Below are 18,462 nucleotides of genomic sequence, written 5' to 3'. Positions count from 1 at the left end.
CGCTCCGCCGCCGCCGCCGCCGCGCCGAGCCGAGCCGAGCCGCGCCGGGCCCTCCGCCGCCGCCACCGCCGCCGCCATGCCCCAGACGGCCCCGCCGCCTCTTCCTCCTCCTCCTCCTCCTCCTCCTCCTCCCGCCGCCGCACCATGAAGCGGCAAAACGTGCGGACGCTGGCGCTCATCATGTGCACCTTCACCTACCTGCTGGTGGGCGCCGCCGTTTTCGACGCGTTGGAGTCGGAGGAGGAAACGGCGGAGCGGCGGCGGCTGGAGGCGAAGAGCCAAGAGCTGAAGAACAAGTACAACCTCAGCGCCGAGAGCTACCGCGAACTCGAGTGGGTCGTCCTCAAGCTCAAGCCGCACAAGGCCGGCGTCCAGTGGAAATTCGCCGGCTCCTTCTACTTCGCCATCACCGTCATCACTACCATAGGTACCGCTCGCCCCCCGCCTCGGTTCTTGCTGATGGTCCCGGAGATCCTTCCCCGCTTCCCCGTCACGGGATACCGGCGACCGTGACCCCCTCCCGCACCGTGCAGACTTTCCCCACGCGGTATCGGGGCGACCCGCCCGCTCGCCTCCTCGCCACCCGCATCCCCCGCCCCATCCCCGAGGTATCGGGCGACCCGGCCGCCAAGCTACCCCTGGGAAAGCCCCGCCAGCACCCCCCCCAAACCGCCCATCCCGCTTTACCCACCTCCGCCGACCGGGAAATCTCCGCCCGACCTCCGCCCGTTCCCACACACCCCCACCCCCCGGGATCGGGGCGACTCTTCCCTCCACCACCGGGAAACCCCAACGCGTATCCTCTTCAAACCGCCCATCCCCGGAGCGTCAGGGCCCCCCGACCCTCCCGCGGCTCCGCTGCCCCGGGAAGCCGCCGCTCGGACCTTCCCCCCCCCCCGCCTCTCCCGCGCCCGTCCCCGCGGTACCGGGGCTACTCGCCGGTCCCTCTCCCCAAGCCCCCGAGCCCTGGCCGGACCCTCCAAGTCGCGCCCGTACCCGAGGCATCGGGTGTCCCCCCTGTCCCCGGGGAACGGCGAACCTGCCCATCCCCGTGGTGTCTGGGCTCCCCATTCCCGGGGTCCCCCCCCCCCCGCTCCCATCCCTGCAGCCTCTGGGCTCCCCACCAGCACGTCCCCCAGTCTTGGGGACCCCCCGCACTTTGGGGCTCCTCACACCCACTCCCACCCCTTCTGCGGTTTGAGGGGGCCCGGGGGAGGGGGGCTCTGAGCTGGGACCCCCCTTTCCCAACCCCGCAGGGAGGTTCGGGGGGGGGAGGGTGCCCGGAGTCCGGTAGGACTGTGGGGGCAGGGACTGCCCGGGGGGTGTCACAGTGAGGCTGTGAACAGGCGATTTCCTCGGCTGACCCCTTCCCTGGAGGAGGAGGAGGAGGAGGAGGAAGGTCCCCTGGGACAGGGTCCCCTCGCAGCCCCTCTCCTGCCCTTCCCTTCCAGGGTGACAGCCTGGTGGGACCCCCCAGCCCGGGGTGGGGGGGGACACACACGGGGATGTGTCTGGCCCTACAAGGGGAGTGTCGGTGCTCTGGGGGACCCACTGTCCCCTGGTCCCCAAACTGCCCCGTCCTCAGCGCCCGGCAAGGGCCTGGAGGGCTGGGGGACAGTCGGGGGACAGTCGGAGGACAGTTGGGGGACAGTCAGGGTGTCAGGTGGCTGGCCTGGCTCTGGTCAGCACCTGGGGACACGTGGGCAGAAGCTGGAGGGTGTGGGGGGCTGGGGGGGGGCACCAGGGCTGAGACACGGGTGTTGGGGTGACTGGTGGTTCCTGGGGCTGAGACTCAGGTGTTGGGGTGGCTGTTGGCTTTTGGGAGTGAGATACTGGTGGGGGGGGGGGCTGTTTCGGGAGGAGCTGTGGCTGTTGGGTTGGGTTTGGGGGCTGAGATACAGGTGTTGGGGTGGCTGTTGGGGGTTGAGATGGGGCTGTTGGGGTGGCTGTTGTCTTTTGGGGGTGAGATATCAGTGTTGGGGTGGCTGTTGGCTCCCAGGGCTGAGGTGTAGGTGTTGGAGTGGCTGTTTGGGGATGAGATGGGGCTGTTGGGGTGGCTGTTGGTTTGGGGGGGCTGAGATACAGGCATTGGAGTGGCTGTTTGGGAGATGTGGGTGTTGGAGCAGCCGCTGGTTTTGGGGGCTGAGATGGGGGTGTTGGTTTTTGGGGACAAGACGTGAGTGTTGGGGTGGCTGTTTGGGGGTGAGGTGCGGGTGTTGAGGCGGCTGTTGGGTTTTGATGGTTGGATACGGGTGTTGGAGTGGTTGCTGGGGCTGAGACACAGGTGTTGGGGTGGCCAGTGGTTTTGGGGGACGAGACGTGTGTTGGCGAGGCTGTTGGTTTGGGGGGCTGAGATGCGTGTGTTGGGGTGACTGCTTGGGGCTGAAATGGGGGTGTTGAGGTGGCTGCTGGTTTGGGGGGCTGAGATGGGGGTGTCAGAGCGGCCGCTGGTTTGGGGGGCTGAGATGGGGGTGTCGGAGCAGCAACTGGTTTTTGGGACTGAGATGGGAATGTTGAAGCAGCCACTGGTTTTATGGGCTGAGACGGGGGGTTTGGGGTGGCTGTTGGGTTTTGGGGATGAGATGGGGGTGTCAGAGTGGCTGTTGATTTCGGGGGCTGAGATGGGGGTGTCAGAGCGGCCGCTGGTTTTGGGGGCTGAGATGGGGGTTTTGGGGTGGCTGTTGGTTTCGGGGGCTCAGATGGGGATGTCAGAGCAGCCACGGGCTGAGCAGAGCCCGGCTCTGGCCTCTCCCGGCTGGCGGGAGCAGCTGGGAAAGGCTTTGAAAGTGAAGACAAGCAGCTTATGTTTGACGTGAGAGGGAGGAGGAGCGGGCAAGGGGGTGCGCGGGGGGCTGGGGAGCCGAGCGAGCGGGAGGCGAGCGGGAGCGAGCAGCGTCTCGCCAGCCCACACAAAGGATGCTGCAGTGATGGAGGAGCCAGACAAAGCCGGGCCGGTGTGCACGGTCCTGCGAGGCCGGGGCAGGCTGGGGGGGGCCCTGCCCTGCCTCCCCCCACGACACCCTGCACCCCTGCCCTGCCTGCAGCTGCCTGGAGCCCGGCGGGGTGTTGGCTGAGCCCCGACGCAGGCGTTACACCCCAGGAAAGCATCCTACCAGCTGCGGGTTCAAACCTTAAAATCTCCTTTTGGGCTCGATGCGGGAGCTCAGGGGTCACTCTGGGGTTGGGGTGATGACACCCGGACCCCGAAAAAGGTGTGGAGCGGGAGGGAGATGCAGAGGGAACGGCCCCAAGCTGGGCTTTACGGCTCTGCGGGCGTCAAGTCCTTCTCTCCCGGCAGCTTCAGCCTCGCCGCGACCTCCAAGGGTGTGTAGCAGGGAGGGGCACGGACATAAATATTGTTTTTACCAAAATCTGACGATTTTAAAGGCAGTTTTAGCTAGCCTGTTGCAACGGAGCTCGGGTGCTGCTGAACGGGCCCGGCGTGCACCAGTGAAGAGAGAAAAATCCTCAAAAGCCACAAGAGGGGAAAGAAAATTCCATTATTCCCATGAAATAGGATTTTACCAGTGAGGGGAAAAAAAAAAAAAAATAGGAAATTTCCAGGAAACCTGTAAAGCTCCTCTTGCAGCTGGGGACTGGGATGAGCAATCGGGGTGCCGGGGCCCCGGTGCTGGTTGAGATCCCGGTGCTGTGACCGGGTGGGAAGGAGGGAAAACCGGGAGGCTGATGGGTCCCACTTGGAAAGTTTTTCTTACATTTTGGGTTTTTTTTTCGTTTTTTTCCCTTTATCTGGGAAAAGAGACAGGAGGCGAGCCGCCCTCCCAACGCTGCTCCCAAGGTGTCCCCCAGCCCTCTCCTCGCTCCCTGAGGTCACCCTCAGCCCTGCAGCCCCCCCCAGGAGCTGCCCCAGCACCCAGGGACCCCCAAAACACCAGGGAGGTGGACGGGGATTTGCCGTCACCCTCTGCCCCCCCCCTCCCCCGCAAAGCCGGGGGTGAGGGTGGGCCGGGCCGGAGCACGTGTGCCACCGGCCCCAGGGTCCCCTCGCGGGGTGTCACCGTCAGGCAGACGCGTCCCTTGTCCCCTCGGTCCCTGTCCCCGCACCGGGACTGGCTGTGACAGCTCTCGCTGGATCGCTCCCAAAAAGCACCCCCCCTCCTCCCCTCGACAGCGAGGGGCCATGTGGGCCAGGGCAGGTGACGGATGCCACCGTGGTGTCACCATCTGTCACAGCCCTCCTCCCTCCCCGCGTGTTGTTTATCGAGGGAGCAGGGACTCTGCCCCGGCCAGAGACCCCGGGGTGAGACCGCCCCCCCCCCCGACCCTCTGTCCTGCACGTGGTCTCCCCATCAGTCACCCCGTCCCCCCCCCTCCTTGTCCCCAGGCTGTCTCCTGTGGTGACAGTGAGCCTGTCCCCAACCCCTCACATCCTTAAGGTCTCTCCCAGCAGGAAGCCCTTTCATGCCTGGGGGCTTAGTCCAGGAATAGAGGAAGGGGGAAGAACTTGGGGACATCCCAGGCCACGGAGGGGGGACGCACTCCCTCTGCCCCCCCCCCGAACATTTCTATTCCCATCCTCCACTAGCCATGCCTGCTAAAAAGGCCAGCAGTGGAAATTAACATTGGCACCTACGAACATGCCTTTGATAGGTTTCAGAGTTAACATGTCGGAGGGAAAAACTCTACCGCTCTGTTCCCTCGCCCCTCAGCCCAGACCCCCATGGGAGGTGATGCCCAGGCAGCACCTGACCCCTTTCACCCCCGGGGACATGCAGGCTCTTCCTCAGGACAGCGGCCCCGTCCAGCCCGGCAGCTCCTGGGTTGCCGTGGGGTGTGTTTGAGTGGCCCAGTTGTGCTGCTGAGCCACAGGAGCTGGCAGAGAGCAGCGCCAGGAGGTCAGGACCACTCTCCTTCCCTCTCCAGTTAAACATCAGGCCACCCCCTGCCACCTTTGCCTGCATTCACTCTGAAACCTAATGATGGCATATGCACTTCTGCAACTGATCCTCGCAGGGAATGAGCACCAAGAGGGTGAATGGGGAGACGGGGTGTATCACCGAGACCGGAGCCATCCCCAAGCCCTTCGCGGTGTGTTTTAGGGGTGGTGGACGCAGCGCTCCGCCCGACCAGGCCTCAGCGCCGCCGCCGAGGAGGCAGAACCTCTTCCCAGGGAGGGTCCAACAAACCTGTGGTGTGGCGGGGTGGGGTGGGGAGGTGTCATACGTGTCCTCTCCCACGGGATTTAGCCCAGGGACCCTCCAAACCGGGGAGCTGGGCCCCACTGGCAGGAGCATCCCTCCGCCTCCTCCCCCCCCCTCCCACCCAGGCCATAAATTCCGGTTTCTCTCCATCCCGGAGCGATAACAGCAATTAATACCCGCTCCCTCCCTGCCCCCCCCGGCCTCTCCCAGCTGATGCCTCATTAAACTCGGCAGCAAAGCCTGACTCAGAGCAAGGCATAAACACCACAGGCTGGGGCAGATGCTCCGAGGCGGGGGGGGGTTCATCGCCCAAGATGGGGCAAAAAACCTCCAATTTCTTTGGGTTTAGGGGGGATTTTTTTCCCAATTACCAAGCCCCAGGGCTGGTTGCTCGGACTCGGTGCTGCCAGGTCGAGTGCCAAGAGGCCGGACGCGAGCGGGGGAGCCCCGTTCTGCCCGTGTGTGATTTATGAGCCGGCTTAAATATTTATCAGGCAGCTCACGAGCGCGGCGCAGGATTTATAGCGGGCGGATAAATCACGGCCTGGGGGGGGGGAAAGGGGGAGCAAGAGTGTGTGTGTGGGGGTGTCTCGTGGGGGTGCGTGTTGCTGGTGCACAGTGCTGGGCACTTGTGACTGGTGCTGGGTGCTGGTGTACACTGCTGGTCTATGGGTGGTGCTGGGTGTTGGTGCTGGGCACTTGTAACTGGTGCTGGGTACTGGTGCACGATGCTGGGTTCTGGGTGCTGGTGCTGGGTGCTGGCACTTGGTGCACCATGCTGGTGCACGATGCTGTGTGCTGGGTGCTGGTGCTGTGTGCTGGTGCACCGTTCTGGGTGCTGGCACTTGGTGCTGGGTGCTGGTGCTGGGCATTTGTGACTGGTGCTGGGTACTGGTGCACGATGCTGGGTTCTGGGTGCTGGCACTTGGTGAATGATGCTGGTGCACGATGCTGTGTGCTGGGTTCTGGGTGCTGGCGCTGTGTGCTGGTGCGCCGTTCTGGGTGCTGGTGCACACTGCTGGGTGCTGGTGCACGATGCTGGGTGCTGGTGCTGGGTGCTGGCGCACACCCCTCGCCACTCCCAGGACCAAGCCGAGCCAGGGGGAAGGAGCCGCATCCTGCTCTGCACAGGGGCCACCCCCCGCCCCCCCCGAGACAAAAACCGGCAGCACCCCCCGTTTTGTGTAAACCAGGAGCAGCACAGGGCACCCGCCCCCGTCCCGGGGGTGCTGGGGGTGTGGGTTGGAGGGAAGCAGCTTCGAGGCCTTTGCCCCCCCCCCCCCCCGGCCCTGCCTGTCCCCGTGCAGGCAGAGCGGGCAGAAATCCCCCCTAAAAGGCCTTAAATGACTTTTTATTCCCCCGCCCGTGCCCCCCCGGAGGCCCCTTTTCCCTGTGAAGCAGCTCAGCTCTGGATTTCAGCCATCGCGGGGGCTGCAGGATGTCCCCAGCTGCAGGTCTGTGCTGTCTCACGGGGTTATGGGGGGGGGGGGGCTGTATGTGTGTGTTTGTGTGTGTCCCCCAAAAAAACCCCTAAAGAACATTAGGACCAGCCAGTCAGGTCGGGGGTGTCACCAGCATCAGCTGTGGCCATCGCCGGGGTGTCCCACCTGGGTACCCCAGCGCAGAGGGTACCCCCTTCCCGCTGCAGGGCCCCTGAGGGCACTGGGGGGGGCCCTGCTGCACCCCCCCTTTTTGCAGGAGGAGGGGAGGGCTGGAGCGGGGGGCTGAGGGGGCCGGGAAGGGGCCTGGCGGAGCCCCAGGGCTGAGGGAAAAATTGCCAGTTTCGGCACAAACAGGGCGCTTGGCCGGCCGCGGGATTTTCCATGACACCATCCTGATCCCCCCCCAACCCCCCCCCCCGCTCCCGCCTGCGGGCAGCAATGCCTGGGGGGGGGGGGGACACAGGCACCAGCTGCAGCCCCCCAAAACCATTCTGCTCCGCCCCCTCCCCAGGTGGGACAGCAGGGAAAGGGGGTGTGGGGCTGCCCCCCCCCGCGATGGGAGTGGGGATGGGGGTGGCTCGGAGGGACTTTGGGGGGGTCACACACACACACACACACACCCCGGGTGTATAGGATAAATCGGGGGGGGAAGGGGTCACCGGAGGGGTGTCAGGAACCCAGATGCTGCTGCAGAGGATGGGAGGGGGGCACCGGGGGGGTTAACTCAACGTTGTGTTTTGGGGGGGGCCACAGGGAGCTCAGGGTCTGGCCCCCACCTCCATCCCCCCATCCTGATGGGGAGGTGGCATCATGGCGGGTCTCAAACCCCAGGGTCCCCCCCACCCCACAGAGACATGAGTCCCCAGCCAAGCCCAGAACCCACTCCCCAGGGTGACCCCCCCCGAGGGTGACCCCCATCTCCTTCCAAGGCAGCCCCCCCCCCCCCCCCCCCCCCCCGGATGCTGCTGGGCTGGGCTGGGCAGGGGTGGATGGAATAGGGGGATGGGGGTGAGGGTGGGGTTGGATGGAGGGGGGGCAGAGATCTGGGGGAATGGGGGGGTCATGGACAGAGGGAGGGAGGGATGGATGGACGGAGGGATGGACGGATGGATGGATGGATGGACGGATGGATGATGGATGGATGGATGATGGATGATGGATGGATGGATGATGGATGGATGGATGATGGATGGATGGATGGATGATGGATGGATGATGGATGGATGGACGGATGGATGATGGATGGATGGATGATGGATGGATGATGGATGGATGGAGGGACGGAGGGACGGAGGGATGGACAGACGCACAGATGGATGGCAGGGCGAGAGGCTGGTGAGCTGGCTGTCCCTTCACCTGCCCTGGTGGCAGCACAGTGAGGACAGTCCCTGCTCCAGGGACGGGGCCCAACTAGGCAGGGACCACCCGAGGGCTGCGGGTCCCGGGGCTCCCTCCAGCCCTGCATCACCCGAGTCCAGCCCAGCCCAGGGACCCACTTCCCAGGTCCCGTCCCTCTGCTCCGGCCACCTCCCCCCCTGCCCTGGCCAGGAGGTGTCCCTGAGCAGCACCAGCCCCTTCCCACTGCCCTCCCCCCCTGTCCGGGGAGGGACACGGGGGCGTTGCAGGACACGTGTGTCCCCACACAGCACAGGCAGCGCCGTGCCCTTTGGTGCCTGAGCCATGTTTGCTCAGCGCCGCCACGTGCCGCCTTTCCCAGCCGCTCTCTGCCTGCTTGTTTGCTCGCCCTGCGAAGATGGGGGGACTCCCAGGCGGCACTGAGGGACACCCCGTGGGTTGGCTGCATTGCCTGGGTCCTCACCCCTGTCCTGGGGGACAGCTGGGGTCCCCAGACTCAGCCCCAGCCGTGGTTAACTGGTAGGACTGGGCACAGACTGGGTTGCTCTTGGCTCACGTCACCATTGGGAAATGGGTGTCTGTTAAACGGTGAGCGGGATGCTGGTTCTTACTGGGAGCAGTGGGGCGGGTGGATGCAGGGTTGGCACAAGGAAGAGGAGGAGGATGCTGCCCAGGGCATGCTGCCCACCCACTGCCTCCACCTCTGGGGGACCCCCAGGGGTGTCTCTGTGAGGACCATGAGAAGGGGGTGCCTGGGGCAGGTGTTCAGGGGGGCCTCAGGGCTCAGTGATTTGGGTGTTGGTTGCTTTTGGGTGCTCAAGGGCTTTGGGAGAGTGGTGCATCCCTGGGGTGCTCCTGGCTGTACCTGTGGATGAGTTTGGGTCATTCCTTTCTCCTCAAAACGCACAGGAACCTACCGGCCTTGGTGGCTGCTGCTGAACCTGCTGGGAAGTGGGGTGGGAAGGGAGGCAGTGCTCTGTGCGCTGGGGGGTTCCATTACTGTGTGAAACCAGGCTTGGAAGGACCAGAGCTGGGCTCATCCCAGATTTGGAAGGAACAGAGTTGGGCTCATCCCAGGTTTGGAAGGACCAGAGTTGGGTTCATGCCAGATTTGGAAGGACCAGAGTTGGGCTCATCCCAGGTTTGGAAGGACCAGAGCTGGGCTCATCGCAGACTGGGTCAGAAACTGGGCCTGCTCCAAAGCGTTGGAGACCCCCAGAGTGGTCAATGCTTTGGTAGATCCCCCATCAGCCAGGTTGCCTGACCCTTCCCCACCATCCCTCATGGCTCCTGCAGCCCGGCAATGGACAGTGAAAGCTGCCACAGGTCAGAGACCACGGTGAAGGGCTCTGGCATCTCTCTGCGGGGGCAAGAGGCGGCAGCTCTGCTGGGTAAGGGAAGGGGACACCAGCCACGCATCCACCCAGACACCCGGCTATGGGGGGGGGGTGAGGGTGGAGAAACCCACCCAGCACACAGCCCCCCAGGACCGTCCCTCACTGCTGAACCAGAGGAGGAGAAGCGTGATGGCTCTGGCAGCGGGATGAAGGGCTCCTGCTTGGGCATGGAGGGGTTCGGGTGTGGGCCATGGCTTGTGGCCACAAGCTTTTGCTCACTGCAGCCATTTGTGTCAGCAGGGAACTGGTTTCCTCACTGCGTCATACCCCAGCTCAGCTCCCAGCCCCTGTTCTCAGCTGGGACTCCCCATGCCCTGCCCTGGCTCCCTGCACCCCCTCCCTGGAGGGCTCAGCCTCCAGAGCCCCCCTGCTGCCTTCCCAGTCCTTTGCCCCCTCCAGCATTGTAACCCCTCCGCCCTGCAGAGTTCCCTCCTCCTCCCACCCTCAGCAGCTGCCCCGTTAATCCCCACCATCCATCGCTGCCGACAGCCTGGGATTTGCTCCAGGCCGGGGGCCCAGCCGAGACCTGCACCTGCTCCCCGCAGCCCCGGCCAGATCCACCCCTGCTCCTCCGCAGCCCTAAAAAGGAGACGAGCCGGCCGCGTTCCTCAGGGACATGTCATGTTTTCTCCCCGGGGACATATGCCGTGCTCCCTGCCTGCTTGCAGCACCCTGAGAGCGAGCCTGGAGCACCCTGCCTGTGCTCTCCCTTGGCAGCGTCCCTCCTGGGACACCCCTTTGAGCAGCACCCACCTGGCGGGGAGGTTTGGGGGGGGGAAGCAGGAGATGGAGAGGAGTAGGGATGCTGAACCCCTTCTGCAGGGAGGGCAGGAGCCCGGCGGGAGCCTCGCTGCCTGTACCCGGGCCGGGACGTGCCACAAAGTCAGGCGTTTCGGTGCGGTGGGACGAGCAGAGCAGCTCTTGAACCTGGCAGGACTCTGCTGCACCCCCAGGAGCTGACCCCTCCTCTCCAACACCTTTCCTCGCCGCGGTGGATGAAACCACGGGTGCAAGAGAGGTTTGGGGGTTCACCCTCTCTGCCACCTTCCTGGGGTCTCTCCCTCATCCCACTGGCTGGGTTTGATATCCCAGCGACCTTCCCCCTCCCCAGCCTCAGACGTGCTGGAGATCAGGCAGCGCCTGCTAAAGCCGGGAAAGGGGGGGCCTGGCAGATTGACGGACGCTTGGACGCACTGCGAGAGCTCATAAACTCCCTTCCCTGGGGAAACGGGGCTAAATATAACTGTGGGAGGCTGCACCGGTGCGGGGCAGGCAGGAGCAGGCAGGAGGATGCTCAGCGAAGCTGTCAGCAGGGACGGGCCTGTGGGTCCTGCTCGAGGCTTGAGTCCTAAATCCCCATCCTTGACCGGCTGGTGCACAAGGGACGGGGAGATCGGGGCCCTCGGGAGGGGGGCGGAGGTGTCTGGCAGGAGGTGAGGGCAGGGGCAGGCAGGGTGAGGGCTCGATGCTTGTCCTGAGGCAGAGGGATGTGACCCTGGTTTGACATGCACTGCCTGGCTCTGCTGCGGGAGCCGGTGGCCACCCGGGTGGGGTGACATTGCTTTGGTGTGCCTTCTGTTGCTGGGGAGGGGACAGCAGGCAGGGAGGGGACAGCAAGCAACAGTCCCTTTTCCATCAGCAAGGGAAGTGACAGGCTGGCACCTCGCACTGATGAGAGCAGTGATGCGCTCTGGTGGTTCTATGCCCAGGTAGCCAAGGAGGGCAATGGCATCCTGGCTTGTGTCAGCACTGGCGTGGCCAGCAGGGCCAGGGAAGGGATCTGAGCCCTGGGCTCAGCACTGGGGAGGCCGCCCCTCGATTCCTGGGTTCAGTTTTGGGCCCCTCACCCCAAAAAGGCCATTGAATGACTCGAGCGTGGCCAGAGAAGGGCAACGGAGCTGGGGCAGGGTCTGGAGCACAGGTCTGCTGGGGAGCGGCTGGGGGAACTGGGGGGGTTCGGTCTGGAGCAGAGGAGGCTGAGGGGAGACCTCCTGGCCCTCTGCAACTCCCTGCCAGGAGGGGGCAGAGAGGGGGGATGAGTCTCTGGAGCCAAGGCCCCAGCGCCAGGCCCCGAGGGAATGGCCTCAAGCTGCCCAGGGCAGGGTCAGGCTGGCTCTGAGGAAGGATTTCTGTGCAGAAGGGGCTGTGGGGCGTTGGAATGGGCTGCCCAGGGCAGGGGGGAGTCCCCGGGATCCCTGGAGGGGTTGAAGAGTCGGGCTGAGCCAGCGCTGAGGGATCTGGGGGAGTTGGGAACGGTCAGGGGGAGGGTCATGGTTGGGCTGGGGGAGCTGCAAGGGCTTTTCCAACCCAGATGATTCTGGGATTCTCTCTGGCCTCTGTGGCCGCAGCCTGAGCTGGCAGTGCTGGTGGCTGGGACACGTCCCACCAGCTCCTTGGAGGATCTGACCATCTTTGTTTTCACCTCCTGCCCACTGCTCCTGCCTGCTCTGGGCCAAGGGCAGTCTGTGCCCCAGCCCCTGTCTGCTCCTGGGGCCCTGGCCCAGGGGCTTTGGTCACTGGAGGTAAAGCCCTTGGCAGGCCCCACTCTGGGGCTCATCCTTGGTGTGTGGTGCTGGTGAGGGGGAGGAGGAAAAGGGAAAAGGAAAGGGGAAAGGAAAAAAAGGGGGAGGAAAAGGAAGAGGAAAGGGAGAGGAGAAGGAGAAGGAGAAGGAAAAGGAAAAGGAAAAGGAAAAGGAAAAGGAAAAGGAAAAGGAAAAGAGGAAAAGGAGTAAAGGAAAAAAGAGAAAGGAAAAGGGAAAAGAAAAAATAAGAGAGGAAAGTGGGTGGAAAAGGAAAAAGTAGAAAGGAAAAGGAAAGAGAAAGGAAAATGAAAATAAGGAAAATTAACGCTCCCGCCCCCTCCCCTTCATTTTCATCTGGAGAGCCCATTATCCCCCCAGTCCACAGAAGCATCTGCGGTCACTCCTCGTGCCTGGGGGTGAGGACAGCACCGGCCAGGGTTGGGGTCCCCCACCGGTGACTCAGCTGGGGAAGCGGTTTGAGGTGCAGCCCCCTCAGACACCAAGCTGATCCCGCTCTGTGGCTTTGCTCCCCAGGTTACGGCCATGCAGCCCCCAGCACAGACGGGGGGAAGGTCTTCTGCATGGTCTACGCCCTTCTGGGGATCCCCCTCACCCTCGTCATGTTCCAGAGCTTGGGCGAGAGGATCAACACCTTCGTCAAGTACCTCCTCCACCGCATCAAGAAGTGCCTTGGCATGAGGCGGGCGGAGGTCTCCATGGCCAACATGGTCACCATCGGGTTCTTCTCCTGCATCAGCACCCTCTGCATCGGGGCAGCCGCCTTCTCCTACTACGAGCACTGGAGCTTCTTCCATGCCTACTACTACTGCTTCATCACCCTCACCACCATTGGCTTCGGGGACTACGTGGCCCTGCAGAAGGACGAAGCCCTCCAGAACAAGCCCCAGTACGTGGCCTTCAGCTTCGTCTACATCCTGACGGGGTTGACGGTCATCGGGGCTTTCCTCAACCTGGTGGTGCTGCGTTTCATGACCATGAACGCCGAGGATGAGAAGCGGGATGCCGAGCACCGGGCACTGCTCACCCGCAACGGGCAAGCCAGCAGCATCCACACCGCCGACACCGCCTCGGCCGCGCCGGTGGCACCGGGGGGCGGGGGGGGTGGCGGCGGCGGCTTCCGAAACGTCTACGCTGAGGTTCTCCACTTCCAATCCATGTGCTCGTGCCTGTGGTACAAGAGCCGGGAGAAGCTGCAGTACTCCATCCCTATGATCATCCCCAGGGACCTCTCCACCTCGGACACCTGCGTGGAGCAGAGTCACTCCTCGCCCGGCCGCTGTCCGGAGACCCCCTCCAACAGATGCTTCTGCAACGCCCGCCGGTCGGCCATCAGCTCCGTCTCCACCGGTCTCCACAGCCTGGCGGCTTTCCAGGGGCTCATGAAGCGCCGCAGCTCCGTGTAGCCCCTCTCCATCCTCACCCGCGCCCCCTCAGACCCCCCCCTTTAGCCCCGTGGCCAAGGACTTTTCTTGGTCACGGCAGGAGGAAACGACCCCGGGGGGCTGGCTGTGGAGGGGGAGGCATTGAGCTGGGACCCCCGAGGGGGGCCGGGGGACGTGGTCCTCTGTCGGGACTCTGGAGGGATGTAGGAGCAGCAGTGAGGCTGCCCCGGTCCTCTCTGAAACAGGAAGAAGGGAGCTGCTGGGTTTATTTTATTCTAATTTAAATTAATTTTATTTTATTTTATTTTGCAAAACCACTCCTCAAAAATGTGAAACTTGAAGAGCTGGAGAGTGTTTTAACCTGATGGGGTGGGGGGGTAGGTAGACCTACATCTCCCACCGTTATACCTCTGTGCAAGCAGCTGGGGACCCCCCCCACGGCCCCAGGGGCAGCCCCACAGCAGCCCATGCCGTGGCCGTGAGCTGGACGGAGTGACCGTGTGTGCACCGGAGGCCGCGTGGGACGTGGGGAGAGGAGGACGTGGGGCTCCCAGCACCCACCGCGGGGGTCCCAGTCGGTCCCCTCCGTCCTCTGCCTCCTCCGGCCACGGGGCCGCCCCGGAGGGAAGGCAGCGAGGGATGCCTCCGCCAAGGCGAGCACGCATCAGCGGGTAAATCAGGCTAAGAGGGGCTTAGACGGAGCATTTTCGATCACTGCGCACATCAGCCTGCCCCTGCGGCCGAGAAAACAAGCTGTGAGTCACGTAGGCCGCCAAAAAACGCCTGCCGCGACTCGGTGGGCAGCTCTCCGCCAGCTTTCGGGGGGTTATTTTAACCCTTTTCAGATGGGCAAAGCTGGGCGGGCCCGGGGGAGGCAGCAGGACGCTCGGAGCCACCCCCGGGAGGCAGGATGAGGGGCAGCGGCACTGCGGTCCCCTGGGACCCCCATCTCCATCCTCCCCCCGCCTCGGCCACTCTGAGGTCAGAGCCGTTACGCTTGGGGAGCTTTTTTTGGGGGACAACCTGGGTCATTATAAGACTTTTTGACCCTTCTCCTTCACATTCCTGGGTTGCTCCTTTCGACCTGCGCCCCGTCTCACCCCAACACCTTGAGCCCAGAGCAGGGCACGCTCCTGTCTGAGACCCAGGACATCCCCGGGGCTTCACCTCCGGCACGGCCACCCCCATCACAGCAAGAAGGGGCTGAAAACTTCTTTCCTTGCACCCCTCCAGCCCCATGGGGAGCCCCCCCATTGCCCCCAGGACCACGATCCCCCCTGCCAGCACCCAAAGGACAGACTGTCCCCTCGCCAGCAGGGACACTGGGGGACACCGTGACATGCACTGGCCCCTCTCCGAGCCCCAGGGGTGCCAGGGGGGTCTCCGGGGACAGCTGAGGTACCCAGCCCGCCTGTTTCTTTTCTCACCTTTTAACAGAAAACCAATGTATTTCTAATACTTGACGACCTGTACATACTGTTAGATACCAGAGAGGATATTTATTATAAATGACGCTATCATCATATCTATAGAAATCTATAAATATCTATCGGAAAGGAGTCATGGGGGGAAATTTATTGATGACTCCGGGGTGTCTGCATCTTCCTCATCCTAGGGCACCCGTGGGGAACCACACTCCCCCCAGGCAAGGTTTCTCTGGTTCTCATGCCAAAGTATATTTGTACCACTGAGTTACTTTCCTTAGAGAGAGAAATAAAGGCTGGTTCAAACCTCGGCACCACCTCGGCTCCTTCCCTGGTGAGGACGAGGGGCTGGGAAAGAAGGGTCCCGGACCCCTGGGACCTTCCCATGCCACTGCCTTTGCACTGCAGAGACCGGGAAGTATGAGAATTTCCTCGGGATAAGCCTCTGCTCCTCTCCTGACTTTTCCCGTGGATGAGGGAGAGGAGAGGAGGAAAGGAGACGCTCAGCTTCGAGCTCTGCCAGGGCTGCAGCATCCTTTGGTGGGCACAGTGGGAGAAGCGTCTTGGGTTTCTGGGGAGGGCAGAGCCCCTCAGGGCTCCCCGACCTCTTCCAACCCACCATCACCCACTGATCCAAGGCTGGAGGGGACCGCCAAAACCCAGCAGAGCTTTATCCCTCCTGCTCTTGCCCATAGCAGCATCTCTGCAGCCTTCGCTCAGGCTGGAGACCTCCCTCTGCTCCGTGCCTCAGCCAAGAAGCATCCAACGATTGCGAGCAGTCCTGATGTCCTGTGTGAATCAGGGGGGAAAGGGCTGAGCCCCTCCATCTTGGGCTGCGTGGGGAAACTGAGGCACAGGAGACGCACAAAGAGGAGAGCTGGGGGTGCCTTGAACAGTGTTGGGCATCTGGATCCAAACCTCTGAGAGGATTTGGGCATCGCTGATGGTCAGGATGCATCAAGATGGATAAGGCGGGACATGCCGCCTCCATGGCTGGGGCCACCAGCGGAGCTCTGGGCTGCTTTCCTGCCTTTAAGTGGCTAAAACCTGCTCCCTCCAAAGCCAGGTGGGAGCCACCAGCTCATCTAATAAAGCTAAGCCTGCCAAGAGCAGATCAGTCTTGGTGGCACCTGATGGAGCGAGTGGCTCATCCGAGCAGCAGCTTCAGCCCTGCCTGAGGGTGCGCCCATGGGGATGCGGGAGCACCGGGGGGGCTGGGTGCTTCCCCCGGCATTGGGTCCCTCTGTTATCCTTCCCTCCTGCCCCTGGGGTGCAGCTGGAGGGGGTGGAAGCATCCCCCTGTCCTCTGCCTCCAGTGCTTCTCAGCTGGAGCTTTGGTCTGACCCAGTATGACCATTCCTGGGGTGTAACTGGTCCCCCAAACTCCCAGCCCTCTGCCAGCAGCTCCGGGGCAGCTGGGGAACAAGCCATCGATGGGTTGGGGTGGACCTGCTGGGAGGCTGCTGGTGATACAGGGCTGGGAGTGGTGGAAGTGCCAGAGGGACCTGGAGAGGATGGAGGAGCCGTCAGGGAGGAACCTCATGAAGTTCAACAAGGAGAAGTGCAGCAAAGTCCTGCCCCTGGGGAGGAACGAGCCCCTGTCGCAGTGGTCACCCAACTTGGAAGCACCTCAGAAGAGGAGGACCTGGGGGTGCTGGTGGGCAGACCATGGGCCAACAGGCTGACCATGAGCCAACAACAGGCTGACCATGAGCCAACAGCAGGTTGACCATGAGCCAACAGGTTGACCATGAGCCAATAGGTTGACCATGAGCCAACAGGTTGACCATGAGCCAACAGGTTGACCATGAGCCAACAAGATGCCCTTGCTGCAAGGAAGGCTGAGGGTATTTTGAGTTTCATTAGGCAAAGTATTGCCAGCGGGTCGAGGCAGGGATCCGTCCCCTCTGCTCAGCACTGGTGAGGACTGGATCCAGTTCTGGGCTCCCAAGTACAAGAGAGACATGGATATACTGGAGAGAGTCCAGTGAAAGGCCGTGATGATGGTGGTGTGGGGCATCTCTCCTAGGAGGAAAGGCAGAGGGAGCTGGGGAGCAGAGAAGGCTCAGGGGGGTCTCACCATGGCTGTAAAAACCCAACGAGGAAGAGGATGGTCCTTGTCGTCTGCAGGGGATGGAGCTCGGACACCCCCCTGGCAGGGGGCTGAGAGGTGTCCCCTGCCGAGGACCCTCTGGGCAGATCCCAAGGGGTTTAGGAGTGCCTGAGCCACCCGCCTCATCCCAGGTAATTTTTTTTTTTTCCTCTCCCGTTCAAAGCATCTAAATTTTCCTTGTCAGCCATAGGCCAAATATTTACTGTCTGCTGGACAGTAAAATTCCTCCCCGGTATTAAGCAGCGCGGCCGCTCGTTCACGACCGGAGGGGAAGCTCAGCCCCGGGCGGCCGGGACCCATCTTGAGGCTCCTCCAAGCCATGAGGAAGAGGAGGAGAAGGGGCGGGGAGCGAAGGCCCTTTACTGTGGCTGAAAAGGGGCCAGGTAGGGGGTGGGCAGCAGGTAGACAATGGGGAAACTGGGGAGTTTCATGGCGGAAAAAAGAAAAAGAAACCCAAACTCATTCTGGTTTGGTTTCTAAAGCCGTTTTCAGTAAACAGGGTTTATTTTTTTTAAAAAAAAGTCTCATTAAATATTTCTGGGGGGACCTGGGGCAGGTGGAGGGGACCAAAGCCCCCCAGGAAAGAGCTGAACAGGGAGGGATGGGAACGCTCTGGCTGCAGCCCTGAGCCCAGGGAACGGGAGCGGAGCCTGGGAGATGGAAAAATTAAGCGCTGTGTTAATGAGGGGAGGGTCTTGCGGCCTCATTAATTATGTGAGGCCACGGGGTGGGGGGGGCTCTGTGGGTGAGGGGGGGTGCCTGTGCGCTGACCTGCAGGGATACACGTGTGTGGGCAGGACATGCCGCCGTCCCCACCCGCTAGCCTGTCCCCGCTGGTTCCCGGCTGCGGGGTGTCCTGGGGTGCTGGGTGTCCCCGGTGTCCCGTCTCCCCCCCCCTGGCCTTGGGGACCCCCCGGGTGGCCCCACGCGGGTGTCTGTGCAGGGCTGGTGCTACCGTGGGAGGGTGGGCGCGTGTCGCGCATCACGGAGGGGACTTTGGAAGTCAGCGGCTCTGCCACCGCTCACCCACGTGTCCTTGGGCCACTCACCCATCCCGGGGCTGGAGGAGGGGGCCAGCACGGGGCGGGGGGGCACGGGGGACCATACCCAGCTGGCCCATCCTCCCTGGCCCAGCGCAGGGTGACAGCGGCGAGTGACACGGTGCCACATGTGACGGGAGGCCGCCTTCCCCCCCCCCCCCGCGCCCCATGCCTGCCGCCATCTTACCTTCCAGAATTTTCCATGGGTGAAGGCTGTGGGGAGGGACGAGGGGGGACGGGGGGGGTTTGCCCTGCACCAAAGAAGTCGGGGGGGCCCGGAGGAAGGAGGCGGCCGCATCCCGTGCCCTTCACCCCCTCCCTGAGGCTGTGGCCGAGTGGGTGCTGAGGGGTCTCTGCCGGGGCCGGGGGGTTGGGGTGCGCTTGGGGTGCTGCGGGGGTCACCGGGGGGGGCCGGGGGCAGCTCCACGGCCCAGACGATGGCAGCTGGGTGTGGGGGAGTGGCTTTGCCCCAGCCCTGGCCCCCGCCATGAAGGCACCAGAGCCAGTGCTCGCTCCCCCCCCCCAATCCCTTCCCGGGGACACGTTTGGGTGCCCCCCCTCATCACTCCCCCTCCCCAAGGCCACATTTCAGTCCCCTCCCAT

General features: G+C 63.2%; 1 protein-coding gene across 1 annotated transcript; it reads left to right on the top strand.

Annotated features, from left to right (window-relative positions):
• The first annotated feature begins 17 nt into the window (after positions 1 to 17).
• On the top strand, positions 18 to 15,016 carry KCNK3 (potassium two pore domain channel subfamily K member 3). Its single transcript, XM_074895395.1, has 2 exons — positions 18 to 427; positions 12,414 to 15,016. The coding sequence occupies exons 1-2, from the start codon at positions 145 to 147 to the stop codon at positions 13,301 to 13,303; spliced, it is 1,173 nt and encodes a 390-aa protein (XP_074751496.1). The 5' UTR covers positions 18 to 144; the 3' UTR covers positions 13,304 to 15,016.
• The last annotated feature ends 3,446 nt before the right edge of the window (positions 15,017 to 18,462 follow it).

This window comes from Athene noctua, chromosome 1, assembly GCF_965140245.1.
Source record: "Athene noctua chromosome 1, bAthNoc1.hap1.1, whole genome shotgun sequence".
NCBI lineage: Eukaryota > Metazoa > Chordata > Aves > Strigiformes > Strigidae > Athene > Athene noctua.
This window is presented reverse-complemented; position numbering and strand designations above follow the sequence as displayed.